At 46.5% G+C, this 18,364-nt stretch overlaps 1 protein-coding gene across 3 annotated transcripts in view; it reads left to right on the top strand.

The window, feature by feature from the left end:
• bnc2 (basonuclin zinc finger protein 2) overlaps positions 1–18,364 on the top strand; it is a 91,501-nt gene that overhangs the window by 48,051 nt on the left and 25,086 nt on the right. For all 3 annotated transcript variants that reach the window (XM_070980589.1, XM_070980578.1, XM_070980598.1), the window contains 2 exons: positions 540–642; positions 2,345–2,580. In XM_070980589.1, the coding sequence (XP_070836690.1) occupies positions 540–642; positions 2,345–2,580 (339 nt within the window). The remainder of the gene's footprint in view (positions 1–539; positions 643–2,344; positions 2,581–18,364) is intronic.

Raw genomic sequence — 18,364 nt, 5'->3', positions numbered from 1 at the left:
CGCCGTATGTCTCTTTTTTGTTTGAAGAATGTGAAACATCTTACAGGATCAAATGACCTCCTTCAGAACGTGCCTGAATCTTGGTGAAGGCTTAAGCCTGCGCAGACGCTGCGCTGCGTTGTACTGAGTTGCCCTCGTCAAGTCTGGACACTTAACCTCTCACTGCTAAAAGCTTTCCGGGGTCAGACTGAGTGCAGCTCCAGTGTTGAGTAATGGAGCCTCAGTCAAAACAAGTTACATTTGTGTTTTCAGGAGGGGAAGTCCTTTGCTGGTTCACATGAACTCTGAGAAATTACAGTAAAGAGAGGCGGATTCACACGTGGAATTGGGAAATTGGTGTCATATTTTGGATTATGTTGAGTATCTGATGAGCTTCAGGGATCTGCTGTTCTGCAGCAGGCCACGCAGTAATTTCTCCACCTGTGCGTCTCACTGACTTCTGGCTGACACCTGCTTTCTCTCAGCCTTTGCTTTGCAATCCCTCCTTTGGACTCAAGCTGTGATTGACGTGTCTCTGTCTCTGTCCTGTGTCTCTGCAGGCCATTCGCTGCACACTGGTGAACTGCACATGCGAGTGTTTCCAGCCAGGGAAGATTCACCTACGAACATGTGACCAGTGCAAGCACGGCTGGGTAGCTCACGGTGAGTTGGGGTGATGGATGCATCTAAATTTGGTGTGAATAAATATAAACTTAGTTGCTGTGGAGGGAATAGAGGTCCTGACCTACATATCTGCACTCTCGATTGTGTATAGAAAATTAACACAGATGCCAGCAGCTTGAATTCATCTCACATTTTAATTTGCATTATTTTATTTACTGCAGAAAGCAGCTCCTCTCTATCCGAGGTGGTGAATGTGAGCGAATTTTCACTCTTTATCGTAGTAAAAGTAACTTCGCTGTTTTTGTTTGCTCCTGTATTTTTTGTGCTGCTTTCAAAGTCTTGTTTTTGCAGCTCAGATCAAAAAAAAAAAAGAAGAAGAAAAAACGAACACGACCACAAGACATATAGAGAAGCGAGAGACCACACGTTATGAGTTTTTCACGCGGGTATAAAAAAGAAAAAGGGGGAGAGGAGACAAGAAAGTACAAAGAGAAGGCGGAGGGAAAAAGAAAAAAGAAAACACCTGTTTGGCTTGCGTCCGCACATGAGCGGGCCCTGGGCCCTTCAGCAGATCGCACAGGACCCCATTGACTATTTTTTAATCTCTCCCTCTGAACTGTCAGGCACCCATCTCTCCTCTCCCCCGCTTTTCATTTCATGTCGGCATTGGCAGGGACTCTGACAAGTAGTTCTTCATTTTTTATTATGTTCGTGTCTGGCTGTGCTGCGTTGTCAGGCAAAGCCCTCGTCAGCAGGAAAAAGCCGTCCCAGGATCAGAGAGAGACCCAAGCAGGTGTCACCCAGACAGGCAGGGAAAGAGGGGAGGGAGAGGGGGGAGAGAGGTATGAGGTAAGGGAAGAGAGAGGGATCGAGAGGGGGAGGAAGAAAGAGAGAGTCGACCAGGTGTCGCCCAGACAGCTGGAGAGGAGAGAGAGGTGACTGAGGTTGTGATAAAGGCGCAGTAACAAATCCACCTTTTAGATTTGGGGCTTTTTTGCCCTCAGTTTTGTCTCTCAGGTGGCACACAGGCTACTCTTTCCTAAACCCCACAGATACTACAGAGAAAAATACCTCCATGTTCTCCTGAAAACACAGATCACACAGAAAAGGACGGTGATGTGTCAATACAATGTCATCAATACGTATTGCGCTCTCATTATCGTATACAATCAGGTCTTCATCAAGGAAATGCACTAATTTACCCAGCATTTCTATTTTTTGTTGTATTTATATTTAAAATCATGATATGTTATATGCCACAGCACAGTAGATAACGGGAAATGGCTCTTTTACTTTTTTTGGCTGATTGTGCTCTCACTTCCTACATTCTTGACTTCATAGTACTTCAACCCTTCGATCACACACCTGATCAAACAGAGAGAATTAAGATTTGAGTCGAACGAGGGTGGATGTAAAGCAGGTTTGGTTTGAGATGGAGACGGACGAGGCGAATAAAATCGGAGTTGCAAGGGCAGCGTAAACGTGAAAGAGCAAGAGATTAGATTAAATAGAAATAATGGCTGATAATTACATTAATGTCATTGCTTTTATCTGATTAATATGTTATTATCAGCGAGTGCTGAGTGTGCAGCAGCCTCCTAAGGAAGGTTTGAGATGAGAAGCTTGATAGTCATTAACTGTGAGTGTGTGTGTGTGTGTGTGTGTGTGTGTGTGTGTGTGTGTGTGTGTGTGTGTGTGTGTGTGTGTGTGTGTGCGTGCATCCCCCCCATCACCCATGCAGCTCTGGACAAGCTCAGCACCCAGCACCTGTACCACCCGACCCAGGTGGAGATCGTTCAGTCCAACGTGGTGTTCGACATCAGCAGCCTGATGCTGTACGGCACCCAGGCCGTGCCCGTCAGGCTCAAGATCCTCCTCGACCGCCTCTTCTCCGTGCTGAAGCAGGAGGAGGTGCTGCACATCCTGCACGGCCTGGGCTGGACCCTCCGAGACTACGTTAGGGGCTACATACTGCAGGTCAGTGCTACAGCGCCACATGTAAAGCACCATATGGGTTCAGTGCAGATGTCGAGAGCAGGTATTAACCGTTCGGACTCTCCGCTAACACACACCCCGCACATGCTTTTATACATGCCTGCAATCTCTGGTGCTTTCTGAAAGTGGGGATAATGTCCGCAGTGATCACTGCCATTACTTTCACAACAAGTGTATCTACAAATTTCTCCAGCATTGCAGTTATTTGGAGAGGTGCTGATCAAAAGCAGAACAGGGACAATCTAGGCCACTTCAGTCCCATTGCCCGTCCATTTTCCTCACATTTTCCCTGCTGTTACTCCTGCTTCAGTCTGGCCCCTTTTCCTGCCCATTCAACACTGTGCCCCTCCACTGGAAAAAGGAAAGGAATAAAAAAAACGAAAGTGGAGAAAAATGTCACGCCAGCAAACTATAAAACCACTGTAGTGTGTTTCCTCTCCCCATCCATCCTTCCCTCCACCGCTCCCTCCCATATAATTGCAGTCAGACACATTTCTCAATCAAAGGTACAGAGGTTTTGGTGTTGAAACCCAAACCAAAGTGTTCCTGAATGAATTAGTTAAGAGCAAGTGAACATGTGCATGTGGTTAGCTCCGAGCGTGTGTGTTTGTGTGTGTACATGTACGTATGTGTGTGTGTTGTGTGCACATGTGCTTATCTGTATGCGTATGGTTTAGTGCTCCAAGAGTGTAAGTGGAACAGCATGGTGAGGAGAGGCTGGTTTGTATGTGGAATCAGCTTCTGTGAGTAAAGCGCTCACAGACCTAGTCCCTTTCTCTCACACACGGAACACACACACACGCACACACACACACACACACACACACACACACACAAAATAAAGTTACTACAGTTACATGGTAAACAAAGGTGAAAGATTATTGTGTGTAAAGAAGTGAGAGAGTAAAAATACACGTTAGAAGTATAAATTTGTAAATCTGGGAAGTGAAAAAAATATAATATGACCCTCTTCAGTCATTATATTATATTCTTGATTCAGTAAAATGAACATAGTTTGCTGCATTTCAAAACTTTCTTAATTGTTCTAACTGAAATATATAAAAGATTAGTTTATCAGTGAAACTGTTTTGTTTAATTGATTAATGGTTCAGATAAATTGTGAATAAAAGCTCCTAGAAGATGACATCTTCAAATGTCTTGATTTGGTCCGAACAAGAGTGCAAACCCCCCAAAATATTCATTTTAAAATAATTATTGAACACAGACGAGCAGCAAATTTGCATGATTAAGCGACTGAATTCGTCACGTATCAAAACTGCTGCTGGTTGCTTTAATTTTTCCATTAATTGATTAATTGACCGAATGTTCCGGCAGAAAAAAACATTCTCACCGTTTAATTTGAGCGTTTTTTCTGAGAAAGCGGAGTGAACGGCTGCAGCTCTGCGGTGTGAGAAAGCCTTGTTTTGAGTAACAGTTGGAGCGCTGCGGTTCCCAGAGCCGTCGCAGCCTCCGTGTTTATATCAGCTGGTTCTAATAGTCAGCTGGAGGGAGCACCGTTGCTCAACTGCTCAGCCTCATGTCACGCTACTGGCTAAATCCTCTAGATCTCCTCAGAAGGGCTTCAAAGGGGCCGCGGCGGCGGAGAAGCAGCCAGTCACTTAAGGACAGTAAGTAGTCATTGTACGGCCCTATTAGCCTGTAAGTAGCTATGAAATTCAATCATCTTCCCCGAGCCTCCGGGCAACACTTTGTGTCAGGGGTGTGTTCGCCACCGCTACGCCGCGCTAAATGAGAGATAAAATGAGGAGAACAGTATTGCAGATGATAGGTAATAAGTTGTCTTTTTGATATTGATGTCAGGGGACATTATTTAAAGATAAATTACTTTACCGTGATCCGAGCAGTCAGGCTTTCAAACGCTCGCTCCTACTGATTAAGGATTTGAATAAAAGTGTTTAGGCCACAGGAGTAATCATGTTAATTTCTATTTTAATGAGATATGCTATAAATCACTGTAATTATGAGCAAATAAATCTTCTATTTCTGAATTATGTTCTGATGAAGCCTCTCTTCACCATATATTCCACATTTTCCTCCAGAGCACCGGTTAGCACACGTGTGTGCTGAGAAACATGCGTGTGTGTTTGGTGTTTGCTGGGTGTCATTGATGCGTCAGAGAGCTTCGGACGCTGAGCTGACAGATTATACCTGCAGCTCCTCTGGTGCCTGACCGCTGAATGTATGCAGGAAGGAAAACACACACTTATGTTCCACCGAACACAGAGAAGAACCCGGAAAACACACGCACAGCTCAGAGCGCGTTCGCTCTCTATTGGTGGCGCTAATTTAAAGGGGGCTATGTGGACGGCTATCGTGTTAAAAACAGGAGGTTCATAGGTCAAAATCATGCATTAAACCCGCCTCCCTGCTCTGTTGTCAGTGCTGTGATTCAGTGAAGTGAAGGCCTGAGTTTGTCACTGACGCTTACACACAGACTGATGTACAGGAACAGTCGCTCATGTTTGCAACACTCGTCAGAAGCGTCGGCGTTGTCTCATCACCACGTTAGCGCCATGAATTTAGAGTAACTATCGTCATTATCGCCACTGTAATCCATCTTAGACTCTCCTGCAGGATAAACTCATTTTCTCCACAGTAAAGTCACAGTACAAATATGCCGGCGTAGCCTTTTCAGTCCGGGATGAGCTTTGCCCTCCTCTGTCCTCTCTGCCATTCACTGCACAACAAAATGAATACATCGTGCAGGTGTGACTAAATATGCGTGCGCTCTGCAATTTACCTTTGTAATAGGCTCCTTAAACTGCAGAAATTAATCAATATTATTAAAAGCTCAATGGCTTATCTAGTGGTTGGGATTCTGATTTGTAAAAGAGAGGAATTATACATGACATCAATAACCATTAAAATGAACGATTGTCTCCCTGCCTCTCTTCTTCCAGCCTTCTAGAAACAGTTTGCAGCCTGACCTTCAGTCACAAGCCGCTCTCTTAGAGCATTAACACACTTTCCTGCAGGACTTCCATCAACATATGAACGCAGGTTCATGCCTTAACGTGAACATAACGAGGCCGAGGTCCCAATAAACAAGTTCTTGTTGCCAGACAAACCAGAAGAGAGTAGTCTCATCAGATTTCCACGAGTTTAAAAGTTATTTAACGACCTTTCCGCCGGCCCTCACCGCCACCGGCCGGCGCTCTGTGAAATATTCCATGAGTAGATTATCCTGAAAACTCCCACAGCCAGCTTTACTGTGTAAAAGTACTTTGGTTGGATCACTTTAGTGGGAGCATCTGCTCCTTTCGCTCGATCAGTTTATCACAGCTCTCCTTTACTCGCTAACCAGTTAACGTACTTCAAATTTGAGCTTTTTTCTCAGACTTTGAGAGAAATGCTTACACGTAACTCTACATTAAAACATACTTTTTTACTGCGTTATAATCCTTATCTTTAATCTGTGCGTACAGTGAGCTGAAAGAGGAGAAATAACTCTTAGCAGGAAGTCAGATTTGAATATGGACACCAAGTCCAAGAGTTTGTAATCTGTAAACATGAAAATCAGCCAGATAAAAGCTCTACAGGTTTCTGCCTGATAGTGACGGCTGAGCTGTGTGTGTGTCTCTGTGTGGAGTATTTTTTCGACCCTTTAGCTGCTTTATTTCTCCTCTATCCCCCCGACTTCAAGTTCAATCCAAAGCATTATGTGACACAGACACATTTATCCGTCACCAGAACTCCTCGCCCTTCACCCTGGTAAGACTTCTGCCTCCTCCACTCCTCAGCCCTCCCTCCCTCTCCCCTCCTCTCCCATGGTTGTTTCCAGACAGACCCACAGCCGATGTGCACCAGATGCCCCCCAGCCCCAGCCCCAGCCCCGGCCCATCCCAGCAGCCTGTCACTGCTCACTCCTCTGTTCGATACAGACAGATGGAATTGCTATCAGTGCTGGCTTCTGTCTCCCTGTCTCAGCCTGTCTCCCACACTCCATGCTGTCTATTTTGTCTTCCTCTTTCTTATCCCTTACCAAGTGAAAAATAAGTAGAGAGAGAGAACGAGTGGAAAGAGAAAGAGAGAGAGACGCGGGCTTTGCAGCCAACATATGGGCCGAAGCCCAGGGTTTTCCTGAGCGACATTCTCAGTAATGTTCTGTCCTTGTAGAACATTGGGCTGCCTCCACTTTTATGAGATGTGGTTTTCCTGACTCCACACGGCTTCCAGGAGACCCAGATGGAACCGCTAACAACCCCCACCACCACCACGCAACCACACACACACACACACACACACACACACACACACACACACACACACACACACACACATACTGTACACACACAAACAGTCTTAACCCTAATTGCACACACACTCGGAGGAATGCTTATTCAAACTATCAGGCGCACACGCAGCCGCAGGATCACACTCGTCGGCCCCGATGGCCCTCCGACAGGCTTTGTTTCAGGGGCAGAGGCCTCAGCATGAGCCTGTGTTTCGCATTATTAATGCCGTAAAATAATCTGCTCACATTTCTGCCTATTTATCTACTTATTTGGTAAATATATTGTTTCTCTAATGAGCATGAACATTGGATGGAGTCCCACCCCCCACATAAGTATTTGGAGGTCTGCAGGAGGGCTGTGCGCTCATTTAAAAAAACTTGTGACTGTAATGTTGTACATGTGTACTTACACATGTGGAATATGAGATGTAATTACATGGATTAGGGTGCAACAGCGTTTGTGTAAGACAGGAAACCATTTCCAGTCGCAGGTGGGTCCTGAGGCCTTCGTAAGGCACCACTCAGCTTCTCTATAGTGGCTCAGAAAGGTATTTATTGAGTTAGAGTCGCATTTCAAAATTTCTCTCTTTCTTCTTTGCCTTCCCTCCCCCTCGCCCCCCCCCCCCCCCCCCCCGTTCTCTGTCTCTCACTCTGTCAACTGTGAAGGGCACCGTATCTCTTGATCCTCGCCTGAGAAACTTCCATTTTAGGTAGTCAGGCTCCGTGCAACAACATTTTTTGGACACAATCCCCTTCTCCAATCTCCTCCATACGGCACACTTGTAACCCCTATTTTCCTCCTGTCCTCCTCTCCACCCTCCATCACCTCCCAGTGCCTCCCCTTCTCTCAGAACCTGTTTTCTGTTATCACTACTTAATGCCTCACCCTGGGAGATGGACGGGGGAGAGAGCATTCTCCTAAGGTGGAAATTCTTACGTTCATATGGTTATGATTTGGTGGGGAGGTCAGGCTCGATTTTTGCTGGAAGGCTTACGGTTGGCTCTGTGCTGGCCGTGCTGGGCTCCAAGCACTTCAAAGAGGGCCGGTGTACTGAATCAAGGTGATTCTCACCCCTCCCCTGCCTAGTGCTCTTGAGGGTGTCTTCTCCGTTCTTATTCTCAATCGCTCACTTCTAAGTAAGCCAGAGATAAAAGGATGTGATTTCAGATTAGAGGATCAGCCAGAGAGAGGCAGAGGAGCGTTATCAGTGAGGCATTAAAACTTTACCATTTGATAACAATTCCATATTAAAAAAAAAAAGAAAAAAAAAAAAAAGCACAGCTTCCATCATCAACAACAAATGCTCAATCTGCCACGCACGTTAACACAATAAAGCATCTGAACGCGCCCGCTGTGTTTGCAGACATCGCGCCTCCTCGCTGTCACTTTTCTCACAGCTTCTGCAGTTCACAGCCGGCTCCTCACAGTCCTGCCCATGCCAAATCCTCCGTCCCTCGCTTTTCAATCCTGAACCCGAGCCTCAAATGAATTCAAGCTGGAGAAGCAAGGTTACGAGCAGGTTACATTGTATGCAGGAATTTGGGAAATAATTCCCCTTATATTGGATTTGGAAGGTAGTCTGAATTTGACCATAGATTGTACAAGGCCTCACAAGCTGCTGCAAGTTTAAAACTGAGAAAGAAATAATAATGATAAATAATGGTATGAAACCAGTTTGCCTCCCTGGTTTTAAATTCTTATACCACATGCTATAAAGTGGAGGCTGAGAAGAAAATAGCTCCCGAAGAGAGACGGTAAAATTATTATTTTAGGGCTCATCTTTTCATTGCTCTAAATCTCCAGGTGTTGAAGTGTATGGACTGTGTGTGTGTGTGTGTGTGTGTGTGTGTGTGTGTGTGTGTGTGTGTGTGTGTGTGTGTTTCTGTGTCTTTGGCTACACACAGCAGTGAGGTAGAGTTTGGCCGGCTGAATGTTACTGATCCTTTTTGTCCTTTCAAGACGTTTGGGTAGTATCAGGACTGCAGAGAGCAGACAGAACTGTGTGCTTGTTCATCGTCCTGTGTTTGTGTCATCGGCTCTTTATTTTTTCGTTGTGTCCATGTGTTCATTTTCACCATCTCACAGCTCGACTCACACGTCCACCGCCTCCACTGTCACCTCCTCACTTCTGTGTCTTCAGCAGAGAGTTAAGGGTGTTCGCTCGGTGTGTGTACTCTGATCGTAGCGGTTATGAAACACAGCACTGCTGCTGTGAGGTGTTCTTCATCTTCACGGTGCTGTTTTAAAGCGAGACCATTTGTGCAGCAACAGCATTCAACTCTGTGACGTGATCCTCTCCTTCTCAACCTCGTACATGTTCAGTGTCACCTGGCTTTTTGCTAACGGTGCACAGTGACAGACTTTTCCTTCAGTATAATCAATAATTGTGCTTTATCAAAGGAGTTATTCACTGATTAAAAACATCATTTCTGACATACAGAGCAGGCCTATAGCAGCAGTTCATACACTGCAGGCGAGGATCATGGATGCTGCATCAAAGGACGTGATAAAGTGCCAATACACACGGCACTTTCTTCTCAGGAGACGCTTGTAATTGCAGCACATTTGGAAATCCCTTTAATGCATCCATTACATGCTCGGTGGCCACATGCAGATTTGAAAATGTTATTTTAACTTGCGATGAGTGACCTCGTGTTTGGTCACATTTAAAGATCATGAATATTCCATGCAATAACATATGGAAGTGAGAGGCGTGCGTGTGTGTGTGTGTGTGTGTGTGCAGGGGGTGCTCTAATAAAATCTGATTGGGGAGTTAACATACTGTGCAGGGCAAACATGGGAAGTGAAAATGATATGTTTAACATACATGGTCAGGTCTATGGGCTCCCATGGGATCCTCGTAGGGGTTTGATCAAACTACACTTGGCTGAACTACACACACACACACACACACACACACACACACACACACACACACACACACACACACACACACACACACACACACACACACACACACACACACACACACACACACAGTCTATGAGTGCCACCGTCTTACCCATTTCCCTCTTAAATCCCCATGATAAGGCCGACTTCAAAGCCTCGCAGCCAATCCTGCAGCTTTAACCCAAGATGCTGGTTTGATTCACCAGCTGCATCTCTTCCCATGGCCCCCACCGCACCCCGGCACACACGCCCAGCCTTACTCATATTCAGCGTATATCTGAGAGAAGCAGCTATCCCCGTCCAGCTCATGGTGCCTCTGAATCTAAGTGAAGTAAAGGAGCCACCAGTGCTTTTCTTCTCCCTCTAAGTTCCACTGGCATGTCATGATTAGGATAAGAAGGAATATTCTGCCTGTATTAATGGGGCGCCCTCTTTCTCCTCATCCCCTCTGAACACCCTGGTCCTCCCTCCTCTTTGCCTGCTCCATGTGATATGCATTACACTGATCAGTGTAATGGGATCTCTCGTTCTCTCACTGCACATTTGCCTTTCTCTTTTTACCCAGTGTCCATGCCCCAGGAGACTTCCCTCAACAGGTCCTGGCTGCCGCCTCGGTGCGGCGGAGGTTCCCATGAGACACTCTCGTAGTCTGCCGTGCACCCTAATTGAAACTGGAAATCTGCCATCCTGCTTATCAGGAATTTTTATTTACCTCTGCCAGACTCTGCCCTCTGTACTTCTCAAAGAGGGCCATGTTATAATTGCCTCCTCAAACAGAATCCCTCTCTTTCTGTCGGCATCCCTCGCTCCATATATCCTTTTTCATAAGTTATAATATCCTGTCTCGCCTGCGCTGGAAGGAGGAAATGGCTTCTGAATTCTGAAGTGGCTTTTCAGGGGGCTACGGGGGTTTGTTGCTGCGGAGGGAAATTGAATTTTACTTCAAGGTCAGCGACACTAATGACGGTGTGGGAAGGTGTTGATCTCGCGTAGCACCGGTTTGTCTAGCAGCACCCGGCTGCATCGATCGGCACGGGGGGTTCTAGTCCTGCATCGATTGTCACGCTGAATTGTTTGGGAGCGTGGTGGAAATCACCAGCGTGGTGTGAGTGGTTATGTGGGGCTGCAGTCGCTCTCGGGGGTCAGGACTTACAGACAGACAAGATAAACGACTGACAAAAGTCTCCCAAAACGAGCAGATAACAAACAGAACCAGAAGACAGAGTAAAAAAAAAATGTCCTGAACTGCTCCTCCACGTTATGACTGATGCTTAATATAGCAGCTGAAAGTACATGTACACACTCTAAATACCACTGGAGACTTGTGCGCACACACACTCACACATACGATACCTTCCCAGACTCAAAAAATACATCCACCCATACACACATGCACGCACAGAGTGAGGATTTTAACCAATCACTTTCATGATTCACTGCTGCTTGTATGCAGGATGGTTAGTTATGGGTAGGTGCCCTGCGGTGTGAGTGAATGTGTGTCACTTCCCCCACAAATGGAAACATTTAGACACTGAAGTGTGTCCTGAGGTGAGAGCTGTAGAAGCTCTCACTCATAAAGTAGCGGGGAGGCAGCTTGTGGAGGAAATGAGCTCGGCAGACTGGTGGAGGGAGAGGAGCGTGACACACACTGAAGGACCTCACACACACACACACACACACACACACACACACACACACACACACACACACACTGGTGAGCCACACACTGGTGACTGCTGTGGTTGCGCTTTGCACCACGTCTATCGCCGTCTCGTTTTTCACCAGTGGCTCCAGCTGTGTTTGACTTCCTGTGTTTCTACGTGATGCTGTGGTGTCATTGGCAGAAAGGACACAGCCTGGTCTGTGCCTCCATGTTGTGCGGTGGTGGTGAAACGGTTCACTGACCCCACCGTGAACCAACACCGGCGCTGAGACACCTGTGGAAGTTCACCACAGACCCAGAAATAATGTGGGACGGTTGCTGAAACATAATGGAGCTCCTCAGTTTAGACTTACGTGACTCCTTATTTTAAATTCCGCGTTTTTAGCCATTTCTAAACACGTCAACGCCTCAGCAGCTCATTAGCTGGTTGTAAAAGCCCCACCTCTTATGCCTCTACTCACTTTTTTTCTCTTTCACCCCTTTCGTCATCCCCTCCCTCTGATGTGCTGTGCATGAGCGCCTTTATTAAGCGGGATGACCTGTCATGCAGGTGTGAGGAGAAGGTGATGACTTCCCCTGCTCCTCCACACATCCCCATCCTCTCCCTCTATCTCCGGCTGTGGTCTATAGAAAGACGCTGCCTCTCCTCTACCAATTGGTCTGGCTTCACTTCACCTCAGACAGCAGAGGGGAGGTGGACAGAGGGGCTGAGGAGAGGAGGAGGAGGAGGCGATGGCGCGGGGGGGGGGGGGGGGGGACTTCTCCGAGAAGAACCCAAGAACCTTCAAAGTGAGCTGAATTCCGTCGTAGGTCAGCCTGTTTTTAATGGTGATTAGTATTAGCACGCGTTGCGAGCTTAAAGACATTTTTTGTTTGTTTGTTTGTTTTTATCCCTGGGCATGCCAATAAACAATCAGTGCATTAAGTGGCGAGCAAATGGAATCAATTCATCCAGTTTTGCGCAGATGAGTGCAGAAAACGAGGCGTGAAGCAGCCGCTCTCTGTGTTTGGAGTGGCTAATTAGGAGCCCATTACAGGGCATCTCAGCATGGTGCTACCCTGATTGTTTATTAGAATTTCACTAAGGTGAAGGAGAGCGAGCGAGAGAGGGAGAGAGAGAAAAGGGGACTAATAGTAGTAATAAATGGATAATAAATGGATACCTAACACACACACATGCAGACTTGGTGAATGCCAGCCCCTGGGCCTCCTACAAAAAGCGCTCTTGTAAAAATGAAAAAAAAAAAAAAAAGGGAGAAAAATTTCTAGCAGCACCGTGCATATGCTTGGCTCCGTCCTCTTAAAGACTGTCTTATTAAATGGGTAAGTGGCTGAGTGCTGGGACCACCAAGCGCGCCGTGCTGTCACTGGCACACTGCTCTCTGTGGGCTGAGTGCTGCAGGCGTAGACAGGATATGATACAGGGTCACCAGAAATGATGGTTTAACACTTGATGATACATCAGTTCCCAGCACTCGGCAAGACTTTTCTAGTCCCGGATTTTGTTGTGGAAGACGCAGAGCTGACTTATAGCCTCCCACAACTGTACCTTTAAAGCGTGCATGCGGGTTTCTGTGCGCATTGGAAGGCAAAGGCAGTAATCAACAAAGACAACAGGGCCTTCTGCAGAGGGAAGATCAATAGGCTGCTACAGGTGACTGACCTCAGCAAGCAGACACATGCATGCAGGATAACCACACACATATACACAGTCAGGCATAGGCACATGCACCAGGAAGTACTTGTGGCATGCTCTCCTCTGTGTTGTCTCCACCTCACCTCTGGTTTACACTGTATGTGTGTGTCTGTGTGTGTACGCACACTCACACACAGTATTACACTCTCATCTTGAGGATCTAAGGCTCAGTGCCAACTGGTGCTTTGGTGCCAGGCACTGCCTTATCACCTCCCCGGCACACAGATGCATGCACACACACATACTTGCGTTCTTACTCACATGTGCACTTTAAACAACCTTGTTGCAAGTGTTTGTGCACAGGCACACAGTCGTACATGATGATCTACCCTCCACATAAACAAAGATAAGAGCAGGAACGGTCAGCGCAAGGCCCCAAGAGGTACAAAGCTATTACTGGGAGACCACAGTCGCGTGGCTGTGTGTACATGTGTGCGCAGTCACGTTGGTGTTTATGTGGGGCCGGCTGCAGAGCAGAACTCTTGGAAAAGCAGCTCCGAGTTTTGTGTGTCACCACCGTTTGCCAGCGTTGCAGCACAAACCGCCGCTAACTGCTTAACGGGAGACTGCCAATGGCAGCGCGAGGTGTTAAACTCCTCGCTGACTTACTGTCAAAGCCTTTGCCACCAGCCTTCACTGCGTTAAGACTCAGAAGTGATCTGACAATATAATCACAGTGAGTCACTGAACAACGTGCCAAAGGACCCTGACAATTTGACAATGACTCTGTCAGCCGAGCGTCTCACATTAAGCGATGAATCGCACCTTTGTCAAGCGGTGCGGCCCGCTCGGGTATGGGCGGCGCTGTCTGCGTCTTTATCCCTGACAAAGATCCAGCCCGTTGAGGTGACACAGTACAAAGCGCTTTCCCACTTTGCCAAGCTGGCAGACCTAATTACTGTGGTAAAATTCCTGGGATCAGTCCTAGATCAAGTCTCCTTAGCAGTGTGAGCTGCACACCCAGTGTCCCACAGGAAAGGAATTCAATTGATTTCCCAGATTCCTCGGTCTGAACACAACATTTCTCAAAGCTTTGTAATCACTCACTGAAATTCCTATAGTGTTACCTTTAGGGTTAAAGCACTTACAGGGTAGAAAATACATGTTTTGTCTGTTGAGTAAGGTGAAATCTCATGACCCATTTATTAGCTTTAAAAACCTCGAGGCAGCAGTACAAAGTGTTGTAAAAGTTTGCCATGTGGTGACATCTATGACTGGACTTGCCATTTATTAACGTTTCAAGAGGTTTTTACGGGTCCATATTCAACACAAAATCAGCCTCTTTTCAACGCAGCATGGTTTGAAAGCTAAAAATAGACAGTTTGAGGCGCTTTTCTCTGGCGGAGTGACAGACGTTGGCCTTCGTGTAGCAGTGGAATGAATTCCTCAGCATTATGACCACATCAGTTCCTTCAGCCCTTTGAAATAAATGCAGGACAGAGTCTGTTGTTATCAGAGCGTAGGCCCAGCCACCTTCTCCCTTTATGGGCATGTTTTGCTAATCTTGCTACTGGCCTCTGCTTTTTAAGTCAAAACAGGTGTTGCACTTATAACACAATCTCGTATTAGCGCGAGCACCTCAGCTCATACTCCTCCGAGGGCCGTGTTTTCTTTGCGGATTCCTTTCTTGGCCATGAGGCCTACACCTTGTTTCATATGAGTTAGAGACTGGAGAGCGAGAGTCATTAAAGCTATTTTGATATGGGTGTAATTTTAAGACGGACTTGCTAGGGGTCAGATATACTTGTTACAAGCCCTGCCGATGCTTCAAAAAGCAATGAGGGATTCATGTGCTGGCACTAAACCAGTCCAGATAAAAGTCACGTCCATTGTGAGTCACAGCTCATCATTTCTGTTTTTGCCATCCGCTGCGTGCGTGTTAGCGGGGAGGTGAGTTTTATTGTCTTCCTTAAAATAAAAGCGATATAAAGTAAAAATCAATCTGGCACAAGACCCAGCAAAGGTTTCTGCTTTGGTCCCCTCAGCCACCCTCCTCTCTGCCTTTTTCTTCCATTTTCATGTCTAAGGATAGAGAGATTAAAGGGAGGCCATGTCTCAACCCTGAAGAACTGCCATCACTCAGGGATGAGCAGTGCCAAGCTCCTCTCCCTCTCTCTGTCTCTCTGTCCGCTGGATACACAACATCCCCTGGTGCTCTTTGGCCCTTCTCTTCATCCTCAACCCACTCTCAAACACATCACACCCATGATTTACTGTCAAACACTCCTGCGTGTGTGTGCGCGAGTATGCATGCGTGTGAGCAAATGTGTGTCCACACATGTGCTCTGTCTGCATGGCAGCGGCCACATCAAATGCTCCAGAGCAGCACTCCTCTGAGACATTACCCCATCCATTCTCATTCCCCCATAGTGATTCCAATACAAAAAAAGTCAACATTTCAAAACCTGAAAAAATTAATAAATAAAAGTAAAGGCAGACTACATCTGGCACAATGTCTGTACTTAAGGTTTCCAAGTATGTGTCTAGGGAGGAGATCTGGTGGGACGGAGCCCGAGTCGGCTTGGAAGCAGTAGAAACGGATGTCACACTGGAAATTTATACGGTGCGGTTCAGGGAGCAACGGCTGTAAATTGACAAGTGATGCTTGTGAGCAGCGTTACCCGTCTGTTTCCCTCACTCTCATCTTCTATCTTTTTCCGCTCGTCTTTTCTTCTCTTAGCGTAGCTGTTACTTCTTACATCTGTGCTCGCCCCGAGCGTTATTGTTAACGGGTGAGAGATACAAAAACAGGCCAGAAGACTCAAAGGGGAGAAGGTAGCTGTGTGCAGAGACGTGGAGAAAATTGCTTATGTTCGCTTTGTTACATGAAATAGTGAAAGACAAAAAAATGTGCTACATCTGAAGCCAATATCTTTAATCTTTAAGCAATGTTTTGCTTGGATGAATGTGACCCTTAAGTCCTGTTTTGGCAGTGATGGGAGTATGAAATGAAGGGGAAGTCGAACAATACACATAAATACAGCATCACCAGAAAAACCTGAAAATGTTGCTTTTTTTAATTGTACGCCCTTTACCAGCATTAACTATAATCCCTTTCATTTCTTCTTGGAAAAATGTTTAATATAGGCAAAGCTATTAGCCGCAGTGCTGAGGCAGAGTGTGTGAACCTGCCTGTGTGTGTGTGTGCCGTAGTTTGATCGGGTCATTCTACTGTATAAATGTCTCTAATGGCAGCACTCTTTTTAATAATGCAGCATCCTCTTTTCTCTGTCCCCCCTCCCCGTCACATCGTGTTTGGAGTGACGGCCACATGAGCCACCGTCCCCCAGTCCACTTTGTGTACAGTAGGTCACCTCCACACAGAGATGGGGGGGGGGGGCTGTGACCGTGGGACTGGAGAAGAAAGAAGAAAACAGTAACTTGCATCTGAAGATGTTTTGTGTTCTAAAGGTCAGTTCTTTGCTCTCCTTTACAGAGTGACACGACGAAGCATGTTTCTAAATACAAGACCTCTTCAATAGAACACCTTCGATCTGATAACACGTGCTGTAATTAAGAAAAAAAGCTTGTCACAAAACAGCTATTTTCGTCCCGGTGGAGTGGCGGTTAATAGGCACACTATAAAGTGCAACGCCCCGATCTTTGTTGCATCTCTTACACCTCTCCCCATGTTTCCTGCCTTTGTCTCCACTTTTAACTGTCCCAAACAGGCTAAAATCACTTAAATGATCTTCTAAAAGGCACAGAAAACATGCTCCAATTTAAAGTACAGCGCCCAGATACAAAGACAGCAACGAACAAATCAAAACATAACCAAAAAAACAATCCAAACTGAGCTGACCTCTGAACAGCACATAGTATCCCAGTGTTGTGGCTCTCCACATGCACAGCACGTGTCGCAGGACCGCAGGACTGTGTTCAGACTGTGATGCCACGATCTGACACAGAAATAGTAGCTCCAGCGGATCTTTTTAATAATTGAAATCATTTTAGTTTTTCGATATACGCATCCGTATCATCACCCTGTAACGTGAATCGTCGTCTGGTGATACCGCCTCGCTGTACAAGTCCGCGCTCAAGCTGCCTGGGCAATGTTCAGCAACGACATCTGGTAGACTCTTCTCCCACCAGCGCCGCCGCACGCCAATTGAGAGCAGACAGATGCCAAGACCACTGTGGCAGCTCTGTCTTTCTCCCTCTCTCGCTCTTTTCCCTCCCAGTGTACCGACTCTCTGATATGGGAAACATGCTGTCACATCTGGGCCTTACAGGGAGAAGGAGACGTGAAGGGAGGGATGATACGAGACAAAGATGGGTGGAAGGATCATCAGAGCTCTCACACAGCTGCGTACACACACGCACACATGTGATATGTCACAGGCCTGAACATCAGTGTGGGTGCCGTGAGGATGAAGCCCCTTCAGGGTGACAGCGTGATAAGACGGGTGTATTATCCTGTAGCACCAGTGCAGCATGGTGCGCGTTACTTGCCGCACCCCTACCTCGTCTCTTCCGCTCTCCCCCCCTCTCATTAACCCCGGCTCTGATTGCCCCCAGGACTCGCTTGTGCTAATTAGAGGGGGGAAATATGTCTACGATGCATGCACCCCTGTACAAACACACACACAGATTTGCGCAGCTGACAGAAAGGCTTCTGTGACTGTAGGTGTGAGAATCAAAGGCTCGTCTGCTATTGTGTTTCATCTGCCTTCTAAACGTGTTGGCAACCGCAGGGTTAACCCCAGCAGGTGATGGTTAGCAGCGCTGCTGCTTCCTTTTCCAAAGACGCCTTCATCTCTGTAGTGCGCACCTCTTGATTTAGCAAGGCTAAATCAAGAAGAGAGCATTTTGTCTCAACATGACGCAATTAGGGCTGAACAGAATAGAAAACTGTGAACTGATCATCTCCCCTTGTCAGTCACTTCCAGTAACGGGTGTCACTCTTATATTACAAAGAATTTAATAACAGTTCTTAATGAGGAATTCAAACACGATCAGTGGATTATAAAATATGCTGAGAAATTAATAAATGTAAATCCTCCTTATTTTAATGAGGATTGACCTCTTGTGGTGAGATGCTGAGGAGGATGCAGATGAACTGATTGCCAAGTTGAATCGCTCCTCACACACAGACACACTCACAATGACTGTTCTCGGCTCCTTGGTGAATTAAAGCCTATTGACAGAGAAGCTGTGTGACCTCTTCCAGCTCAGACATCACTAATAGCACTTTGACATCTCCATTCAGGAGGCTTTTCTGTTCTGGGGAGCAATTTGTGA

The sequence above is a fragment of the Chaetodon trifascialis genome, chromosome 2 (genome assembly GCF_039877785.1).
Source record: "Chaetodon trifascialis isolate fChaTrf1 chromosome 2, fChaTrf1.hap1, whole genome shotgun sequence".
Classification (NCBI taxonomy): Eukaryota; Metazoa; Chordata; class Actinopteri; order Chaetodontiformes; family Chaetodontidae; genus Chaetodon; species Chaetodon trifascialis.
The sequence above is the reverse complement of the archived record's forward strand: the minus strand, read 5'-3'. Positions and strand labels throughout refer to the sequence as shown.